This window comes from Lontra canadensis, unplaced genomic scaffold (assembly GCF_010015895.1).
Source record: "Lontra canadensis isolate GAN:19392208 unplaced genomic scaffold, GSC_riverotter_1.0 scaffold192, whole genome shotgun sequence".
NCBI classification, from domain to species: Eukaryota; Metazoa; Chordata; class Mammalia; order Carnivora; family Mustelidae; genus Lontra; species Lontra canadensis.
The window spans coordinates 1,043,235-1,054,117 of record NW_022631186.1 but is presented as its reverse complement, the minus strand read 5'-3'; the positions used below and the strand labels follow the sequence as shown (position 1 = coordinate 1,054,117).

Genomic DNA, 10,883 nt, shown 5'->3' with positions numbered 1-10,883 from the left:
TATTGTGTGCTCCTATGTTTCTTTCATTATTTTAGATGCATGTCAAGTTGCTATAGTCCAACTTGGCCTGTCTGTTGCTGCAGTTCTCTAACAGCGCACAACTCTCACTATGCTTCATTTTCTATTTCTGGGTGCACTGGAAATTTTCTTTGACTCATTTGGCTCATGTTTGACCCACTTTAGCTCATCACAGAGTAACTACTTGGATATTTCAGTGTGATTCACATTTCCTATTCAGAATAGTTGACTTATAGTGAATACTATTTCAGTAAAAATATGTTGATTCCATTCAAAGAGTTGATCCATGCCAATAATGCCTTTAGATAATTCTAACGAAACTTCTCAAGAATCCTGAGAAATCATCTATAGGGTTAGGTGTTTCAGAATTCTGAGGTCTTAACTCATTTAAAATCTTACAATTCTATATGACCCCTACAGACTTTCAATTAACCTTGTCTTTGAGTATAGAAAACATCTTTAGTGTAAAGAACAGTGGAATAGGAGCCAGGATACCTCTGTTCTAATTCTGACTCTAATACTACATGGCCCTGGTCTTTTTTATCTACTAGGAATGAGGAATACCCCCCCAAAATTATTGTTAAGAATGAGCAAAATAATGTGTATGAGTGTTTCTGCAAGTATAAAAATTCAAAATATTATTTTGCCACCTTATATGTAACAATCTCTCACAAAATATAATGCTACATAGATTAGTATATATATATTTTTAAAAATTAGAGCATTATTGGACAATGCTTTACCTGGATAGAAAGATTCAGTGGCAACACAATTATTTGCCTGTCTTGTGTAAAAACGCAGCGGTGAATATAAATTTGCAACTGCATCACAGCCTACAGGGTTTTAAGCAACGCTGACACTTGGGAGATGCAGTCTTCCAGAAAACCGGAAGCATTTAAATATTTTGTTTGATGACAGTAGTGATGTAGGAAAAGACATTAGGGTTTGATGCCAACGGCCAAAAAGTAATTCTAGAGACATTGTTGGTACAAGGTGATTTTATTAAAGCACGGGGACAGGACCCATGGGCAGAAAGAGCTGTACTGGGGTCATGAGGACTGGCCCATTATATACTTTCAAGTTGGAATGGGGTTAGGGATAGTGTAAGCCTCCCAGGTATTTTGGAAACAAGGTTTCCAGGATCCTGAGGGGGCTAGCTATTGTTGGAAAGGTCTTTTATTACTGTTTAGTAAAAACTCAGTCACCAGACTCCACAGATGTATATCTGTGGGTTATATGCTTGAAGCATGATTGCCAACATGTATTTGGGGGTGGTGGGGGTAGAGATACAGGAAGTTTCCAAAGGAATTTTTATATGTTAAAGCAGACTTACAGGATCCTGGGGGTGGGCAGTTCAGATGCCTCTTGCCCTAGCAAAGTATTAACAGGGATGCCACTGAGTTCCTAGAGGAATTTCACTCTGCCTGTTTCAAGGATTTGTCAATGGGTTGTTGATAGTAACGAAATTTAATAATTTTCTTCTGACTTTGTTTCTCACATCAGCGAGAAAAGAATAAAAACCTGGGTCCTGTCCCCGTGCTTTAATAAAATCACCTTGTATCAACGATGTCTCTAGAATTACTTTTTGGCCGTTGGCATCAACTCCAATGTCTTTTCCTACATCACTACTGTCATCAATAAAAACTATGGGCTTCTCTACATACATCTTCATTTTACTATCTGTCAGCCAATCTAGCTGTTTTGCAATAATTCGGGAAGCTGCAGAAACCAAATGGAAGAGCTAGAAAGTGAGGCAAATTAGCAAAGATATGTGTGTGTTTGTGCGTGTGTGTTTAAGGAGCAAGAGACCAAAGGAAAACTGCCCCAAGGTTTGCGCAAAAGTGAACTATCAGTCTGAAACTCAACAATCAGCCTGAAACCCAGTGTATCTCACGGTTCATTAAGTCTCCACCCTGGGTAAATTAATATCTATAGTTTAATCTACCCTAAGAGTTAGTGCTAAGGAGAGTGAAGAATATGCAAAGGGAGGATGGAGTGAAGCGTTGCACTGAGTTGGAAGCCATAAGAGAAAAGTGGAATGCTTGGACAAGATAGGGTTGGCAGATTTAGCAGTATTTGGGACATAATTATACTAAAAAATGACTCGTTTATTTTAAGTGCAAATTTAACTGCGCATCCTGTATTTTATGCGGCAAATCTAGGAAAACAGAGAAAGACAACCTTATTCTTACATTACCGGTTGCGTAAAACACTCAAACTCCCTGGAAGATAAAAGGGGTGGAGCCCAAGCGTCTGACTCTCCGCTAAGTTATTTCCGGTCTGGGGCCCTGAGAAAAATAGAGGGAGACGAGAGAAGATTAAGGTTGCTGAGTTGGGTCCGCCAGCGTCCCACAATCCTTTGCTCTCGGTTCCTCTTTCCTCGCTCAAGATGGCGCTGCTCGCGATACAATCTTCACGCTGTGCAGCTGCCCGGGCTGCTTTCGAAAAACGCCGGCATGTCGTGTTTCTGATCCGACCTCTAGTCTCTGTCCGTGGCGCAGGTTCTCAGTGGAGATCACGGCAGCCCGGCGTTTCGGGAACCGCTCGAATTTCCCAGGTGAGATGCCATCACATGGTAGAGTAGGGTGAAGGACAAAGGGACCTATAGGGAAAAGTTCGCCCTCGTGTCCTTGGGTCAGAGAGAACTCCAAGAAGAAAGGTTGTCAGTGCTAACTCGGAAGTGAAGGAAATTGGGGTTAGTAATTTGAGGAAAGGGTGAAGAAAACCTTTGTGGCATAGCCCATGGGAATGGAACGGAAGGTTTTGGTCAGAGGGCACCTAAGCGCTAGTGACTCTCGCAGGATATACATTTTTTTTTCTTCTGAGTTTAAGAGATGGGGTAGACAGGATTCCCAGATTGCTTATCCTTCCAAATGCAAGGAAAACTGAGCTGCTTTCCAGAGTTAGTAATGTAATTTGTGACCAGTATGCCCATGGTTCAGATTTTACTCATTTGAAAGTAGCAGTTAGGGGAACACTGTAAGATGACAGCAAAGCTACGTGTAAACGGGAGGCAAATTGATGTGGCGGCAGTTAACTCTCCGCTGACAGTAGTTCCTGATAGGCCGAAACCGTAACTGTCTTTCTCTCCAAAACATTGACTGCCCTAAATTCATATGTAAACACGATTGTCCTTTGATCTGAGAAGATTGTTCTTCTGTTCATACAGGTTTGGAAACCGTAAAGCTGGTTATCTTTAATGTAGTTTTTGTTATAGTGCCTCTTAATATCTGTGTCTATTGTTATCCCTCACTCAGCAGTTTCAAATAAATTATTTGTACTTTAGTGTATCATTCATTTACTATATATTGGCAAAAAGTTTAATTCCCATTCAGTGATACTTGTTCATCAGTATCACTGAAGTATTTTCAGTTTTGTATGAGAAGCACCCTCAAATTTTGATTCTGCGTGAACAGATATTTAATATCCACTGTGTACATAGGGCTATGCTCAATAATGGGGGTACCAAGAGAAACATAAATTAATGCCTTCAAGATTGATCAATTTAGTTAGGGAGAGGGAATCTATGCATTATAAGGATAACTAAAAAACAGTGTAGGTTAAATATCAAATGAACAGTATAAACAATAAGAACAATAAACATCTAGAGGAAATGGTGGTAATTAAGGACCAGATCACAGAGAGGATCTCATGCTGGTGATAGAAATGGGGAGAACATTTTTTTTCTTTTTTTTTTTTTTTTAAGATTTTTATTTATTTATTTGACAGAGAGAGATCTCACAAGTAGGCAGAGAGGCAGGCAGAGAGGCAGGCAGAGAGAGAGGAAGGGAAGCAGGCTCCCCGCTGAGCAGAGAGCCCGATGCGGGGCTCGATCCCAGGACCCCGGGATCACAACCTGAGCCGAAGGCAGAGGCCTAACCCACTGAGCCACCCAGGCGCCCCTGGGGAGAACATTTTAAGCAGGAAGAATATCGAATGACACTAGGCATGTGGAGTGCTTGAGAAATTATATCTATTTTTTCGTCCAGTAATTACTGAACACCTTTACAACAGTGAACAGAATAAGATACAGGCCAGCTCTTAAAGAGTTTAAAATCTAGTAAGGGAAAAAGATAAGTAAACAGGCAAATATAATTCAGTATTGCAATGATGGGGAGGGTAGAGAGTACTGGAAGAGTGTATGGGAAAGGCATCAAGTCTAATTTTGAGGTGGGAAAAATGCCTTGAATAACTTTGAAGCCAAGACCTTAAAAATTAAGAGAAATTAGCTAAAGAGGGAATAGTGTGCGCAGAGGCTCACAGGGAAGAGAGAACATGGACTTTTTGTAGAACTACATGTAGTTTTAGGTTACTGAGGAGTTTAGGATAAAAGTGGCACCTTAGGCTAGGGGAGCAATCCAGATCATTTTAGTAAAGTTTTTTTTATTTATTTATTTGACAGAGATCACAAGTAGGCAGAGAGGCAGGCAGAGAGAGAGGAGGAAGTAGGCTCCCCGCTGAGCAGAGAGCCGGATGCGGGGCTCGATCCCAGGACCCTGAGATCATGACCTGAGCCAAAGGCAGAGGCTTTAACCCACTGAGCCACCCAGGCGCCCCCATTTTAGTAAAGTTCTAAAAACACTTTATAGTTGAAAGTTTGGAACACATGATTTCTTGGGCATTCTTGTTCTGTAGTCCTCTAAAAAGTCTGATGAAGTTAAGATAAAATTTGTAGGACTTTGTCAGGCCGGGAGGGTGAGGGGGCTGGAGAAGTTACTGGTATTTTCAGAAGAAGTAATGGAAATAAAAAATTAGCCTTCTCTGTTTTCATGAACACTGTCCACACAGCTTTCTTCCCTGTTGTCTTCTGTACATCTTAACATTCCTTTTGGTTACCATTTCCAAAGTGAAAAACAAGGGAAAGATGTTACTTTTGTTTTCTACTTCTTAAAGGCATGGAACTCTTGCCATAATTTTTTTTTAAAAATGTAGATTTAATGGAAAGATGAAGGAATGGTTATAAGGCTTTTAGCAGAACCTGATATAGCCTAAGGCATCTTCAAATAGTGATTTGTGATTAAGATTACAAAATAGAGGCTTCTGGGTGGTGTAGTCGGTTGAGCATTTGACTTTTGATTTTGCTCAGGTCATGATCACCGGGTCCAGAGACTGAGCCCTGCTTTGGACTCTGTTTGGCATCTGTTTGGGTTTCTATCTACCTCTCCCTCTGCCCTTCCCCCCTCAAATAAAGAAATAGATCTTTAAGGAAAGATTACAAAATAAATATTAATATATATTTTTAGGATGGTCATTAGTAAATAGCATAATATTTTAGAGCTGAAAAGAACCTTAGTGCAGTGTTAATGAAATCATGTTAATAGTTTGGATAAACACTTTTTAAATATGAAATTCAGTGGAATAAGAAAATATCAGTGCTTTATACATATTAGGGGAAGTAATGCTTTAGGTACTGTTGTTTATATGTGTATATATACACTCCTACAGGTATGTGATTACTGGGATGCATTGTAAAATGTGTTTTTCATACAGGGATGATACCCTACAGCTAAGCTTTGCAATATGGTAGTTACTAGCTTCGTGTGGCTGTTTAAATTTAAATTAAATTAAAAATGTAATTCCTTGGTTGCATTAGCTGCATTTCAAGGGCTAAAATGGCACATAGGTATGGGACATTTCCATCATTGCAGAAAGTTCTGTTCAAACAGTGCTACTTTAGAGAAGATCATATTTAGCCTTCGGATTTTACAGATGAGGTAACTAAATCCTAGTATAGATAAATGACAGTTTTTAAGGCCGCTCATTCATTTATGGCCTTCTGTGTGTCAGGTATTTATATGAAGGTTAATAAGATTCTGGCAGACATTAAGCATACAATAAATGTTGAATTGTAAAGATAGACTTTTTTTTTAAATTTATTTATTTGACAGATAGAGATAGGCTGAGAGGCAGGCAGAGAGAGATAGAGGAGGAAGCAGGCTCCCCACTGAGCGAAGAGCCCGATGCGGGGCTCGATCCCAGGACCCTGGGATCATGACCTGAGCCGAAGGCAGAGGCTTTAACCCACTAAGCCACCCAGGCGCCCCTAAAGATATACTTTTTAAAGTTTCTATTTATTTATTTGAGAGAGAGAGTGAGGGAGGAGGGTCCGAGGGAGAAGCAGACTCCCGCTGAGCTGGGAGCCCATCAGGGAGACTCCAGGATCATGACCTGAGCTGAAGGCAGATGCTTAATGGACTGAACCACTCAGGTGCCCTGTAAAGATACTTCTACTGGAGCACTGTTAATAGAGGGAAATACCTTAAACATAAAAGTTTTTTTAAATTAAAATTGTTAGTATGATAAGATTTAAATTGTAATGATTTATTATGCAGTTGCCTCTTTACTATGTTAGTTAATATTAAAAAGACATGAATTTTGAGTGATAGAATTTTTTTCATCAATATTTATGTGGTAGAAACTGAGGTATCATACAGTTAGTCCACAGCACTTTTTATCTATGTTTAAAAAGTTCTTAATTCTTGATCCTGACACTGAGCATATACTTTTCTTCATTTGTTCTTTCAAAACATCTTTTTTGAGATTAATTCACATACTATATAATTCACCCATTTAAAGTGCACAATTTAGTAGATTTTAGTATATTTAATGATCCATAGCATTGTTCCCATAGCAAATTTTGCATTTTTATTACATCAAAAACAAACTTGCTACCCTTTTGGCTATCACCCCTAATCACCCTCCCTCACCAGCCCTAAAAAACCACCAGTCGATGTTCAGTTTTTATAATCTCTCCATTTTGCACCTTTCACATAGATGGAATCATATAATATGTGGTCTTTTGAGACTGGCTTCTTTCACTTGGTATTATGTTTTCAAAGCACATCCATATTATGGCATATATTAAGTATTTCACTTGTTTTTATGGCCATGTAATATTCAATGTGGACATGCAGTATTGTCTTTATGCATTCATTAGTTGGTGGGCATTCAGGTTTTTTTCCCCCATCTTTTGGCTGTTATAATAATGGTGCTTTCAACATTCATGTACAAGTTTTGCATGGACATAAGTTTTCATTTTTCTCGGGTGTATATCTAGGAGTTGCTGGGCAATATGTAACTCTATGTTTAATTTTATAAGGAACTGCCAGACTGGTTTTCAAAGAACTGCACCATTTTACATTACCATCAGAAGTCCAGGAGGGTTCCAGGTTCTCCACATCCTCACTAATAGTTATTCTTAACATACTTTTTACTAGTGAGTGGGAAGTGTTCTCTAATTTTTGGTTTTGATTTGTGTTTCCCTGTTGACAAAAGACACTGAACATCTATCCATGTGCTTATTGGCCATTTAAATCTCTTTTTTTGAGGGATGTCTCTTCAAGTCTTTTGCCCATTTTTTAATTGGGTCTTTTTATTATTGAAATGTCAAAGTTCTTTATTACAGATTCAGGTTCTTTATCGGATATGTGATTTGCAAATATTTTCTCCCATTCTGTGTGTTATCTTTTGTCTTTCTCAATAATGTCCTTTGAAGTGCAAAAGCTTTTCATTTTGATAAAGTCAAATTTATTTTTTTTCTTTTGTTGGTCATACTTTTTGTGTTATAGCTAAGAATCCATTGCCAAATCTGAGGTCATGAAGATTTACCATGTTTTCTTCTAAGAATTTTATAATGTAATCCTAGTGAGATATAGAAACATTGCTCTTGTATAGTTCTAGTTCCATTTCCCCACTTTGTTTTAATATATTACACTTATAAATGTTACAGTCCTAACAATATGTAATCATGATTATTACTTTATATAATTTATGACTTTAAAAGAAGCTGAAAGAAGAAAGGAAGGCAAGTAAATATTTTGTTACACTAGCCTTTGTATTTATCATTTCTAGTTCTCTTCGTTTCTTTTCTTGTGTTTGATTTACCATCTCGAGTCATTTTCTTATCCCACTATAGCTGTGCTCCCACCTATCTCCTGTGTGATATTATTGGCAAGTATATTGCATCTCTATATGTCATAGGCTCAACAATTAATTTTATCCATATTATTTTATACAGTTGCTTTTTAAATTGGTTCAAAGAAGAATGTAAAAAAACTGTGCATTTATACATTCTGGTGCTCTTTGTTTTGGAGTGTGTGTGTGTACATGTGTGCACACATATTTGGGCTATAGTCTGAGGTCACTTGTTTTCAGCCTAAAGAACTTCCTTTAGTGTTTCTTGTAAGGCGTGTGTAAACACATTTTCCCAGTTTTTGTTTATCTGCGAATGTTTTTGTTTTGTCTTCATTTTTGAACAGTATATTTTCTGGATATAGGATTCTTGCTTGACAATTTTTTTTGAGTGCTTTGAATATTATCCAGTTGCCTTCCGGACTACACATTGTTTTTGCTAAGAAATCAGCTGTTAATCTTATTGGGGTCCTCTTGTTGGGAAGGAGTCTTTTTTTCCTCTTGCTACTTTCAAGATGTTCCCCTTGTTTTGGCTTTTAATGTTTTTACTATAATGTGTGTGTGGATCTCTTTGTATGTTTCCTCCTTGGAGTTTGTTGCACTTTCTGGATGTGTAAATTACATTTTAATATGTAAGTTCTTTTTAATAAGCTTTGGAAATTTTCAGCCATTATTTCATCAAGTAGTTTTTCTTTCCCTTTATCGTTCTCCTTTTCTTCTGAAACAGTCATTATCCATATGTTCGTTTGCTTAATAATGGCCCTCATTTCTCTGAAGCTGTGTTCATTTTCCCTCACTCTTTTTTTTATCTTTGTTCTTCATATTGGATAATCCCTATTGTTCTGTCTTCAAGTTTACTAATTATTTCTTCTGCCAATTCACATCTGCTGTCAGTCCCCTCTAGTGAATAGTTCATTTTAGTTACTATAATTTTCAACTCTAGAATTTCCATTTAGTTTCGTTAAAATAATTCCTATTTGTTTATTGATATTCTCTATGTAATGTTACATTGTCATCACACCTTCTTTTATTTCTTTAACATGGTTTCCTTTAGTCTTTGGACATATTTATAATGATTACTTTGAAGGCTTTTTCTTTGCAGTCTGACATTTGGTCAAAACCACAGGCAGTTTCTCTTGCCTGCTTTTTCCCAGGGTATAGGTTATACTTCCTTGTTTCTTTGCATGTCTTGCAATTTTTTTGGAAACTGGACATTTTAGATAATGTAGTAACTCGGGGTACCGGTCCCCTCCTTCCCAGAGCTTGTTATTGTTATTTACTTGCTTTTCTATTTTGTTAAGGACTGGCTGGACTATTTTAGTGATGTCTTTCTTCACTCTCCTCCCTGCTGCCTACTTTGCAGTGTAAAAGCCTCTAATGTTGCTCCTTAAGGGGTGTAGCCTTGAGTATGTCCATAGTTACCCTGGGATGACAGTGGTTTTGCTGGGGAGTTCTGTCTCTTTCCCAGTTATGTTCCATTAGTTGCTGGCAGATTGTACTGCTGTTTTCCAAAAGTGCCCTGGGACAAAAATTGTTCCACAGACTAAAGCAGTAAAATTGGTGTTGCTTTGAAGTGATAGTTCCTGAAGACAACATTTGAGATTTTTTCTGATCCCAGGCAGGCTCCTCCAAGCTACCTGCCTTCTTGGTTTTCTGGTTCTTGGGCAAACCAGCTGACCCACAGTTTAGCTTCTGTGGCTGATGATTCCATCAGTTTTTTCCCACTTGGCCTTTCACAAGAAACCTCCACTGTTTTTGAGAGCAAACTGAGGCATGAACTTCTCCACATTAAGTCAATTCCTGTGGGAAGAGATGAGGAGCTATATGTTTTAGGGTCTTCTCCTACCAGGCAGAAATCTGCCAGCCACGGGTCTGAAGCTGGGGGTGGGGACAGTGGTGGCCTCTCTCTGAGTGATACCCCCACCTTAGGAGTTGAGTGCTAGTGGGGAGTGAGAGGAGTACTTTTTGGCATGCTTCTCCTGATATGGAACCAGCCTCTTAGAAGTCAGGGTTAGGGTGATTGGCCTTCAACAATCAAGTATTCTCAGTGGCACCACACTCAAGGTCAAGCTTTGTCCCTTCTGTGGGGATATGTGGAAGAAGGGAGCCCCTCCTTCTTGACCACATTAGCCCAGAAGCTAGTTTCAGCAGTAGGTCACTGGGGGAAAGATGAGAGAGGTGCTGATGTCCTGTCTTTCCCAGGAAGATAGTCTTCTGACTGGGAGATCATGAAAGGGAGGGGGGCAATGTACTGTGCTCTTAGCTATGCAAGACTCAAGTGTAGTTTCCATATTGCCAAACTGGGAGTGGGGAGGCAGGGAGTAGGTGCTGGTTCAAACACCACAGACTTGCTATTCTTATTGAGCTCTAGTAGCTTTTCTTGAGTAAATGTTATTTCATTTGCTGTATGCCCCAGGACCATTTCTAGGGGTGTTAAATGGTGGTCCTTTTGTAACTTGCCAGTTTTACTGAGGAATGGGTCTAAGGAGATCTTATGTTGTAGGCTAGAAGTGAAACTCTCTTCATTTGATTTTGACTGGCTTGTGTTCTTTGGTTTATACTCCATGCAGCAGAATGGTCTGTCCTTTCTGTTTGGTTTTTAGAAGATATTCCCATTGAGAACTATCTGGCATACCTTTTACTTTAGTGTATTTACCTTGTATATTCTATTTAGTAGTTCTTTTGGATAGGTACTGTTTTGTTTTCATTTGTTGGTTCACATTTCATTTGTTTTCATCATGGACAAAGGATGAGAGCTTTAATATTTCCTGGTAGTAAATTCCCCCTTCCTGCAGTCCCACTGCTGACTGGCTGCTGCTAAGAGACTTTACTTCTGGCCTTCTATTAATTGAAGTAGATTATAACAACACTAGTGAAACAATCCTCCTACTTTGCTTTTTAGAGATCCTAGTTTTAAGATACAGGTTTTATATTATAAGATGCATATCAAGAAA

At 38.6% G+C, this 10,883-nt stretch overlaps 1 protein-coding gene across 5 annotated transcripts in view; it reads left to right on the top strand.

Moving 5' to 3' along the window:
* The first annotated feature begins 2,368 nt into the window (after positions 1-2,368).
* The window catches only part of ABCB7 (ATP binding cassette subfamily B member 7), a 143,647-nt gene continuing 135,132 nt past the window's right edge, over positions 2,369-10,883 (top strand). For 2 of the 5 annotated variants that reach the window (XM_032847739.1, XM_032847738.1), the window contains exon 1: positions 2,372-2,575. In XM_032847739.1, coding sequence (XP_032703630.1) covers positions 2,408-2,575 — 168 coding nt within the window. In that variant the 5' untranslated portion in view covers positions 2,372-2,407. Of the gene's footprint in view, positions 2,576-10,883 lie in introns of all 5 variants that reach the window. The other 3 variants (XM_032847740.1, XM_032847741.1, XM_032847742.1) reach the window with 3 other exon arrangements.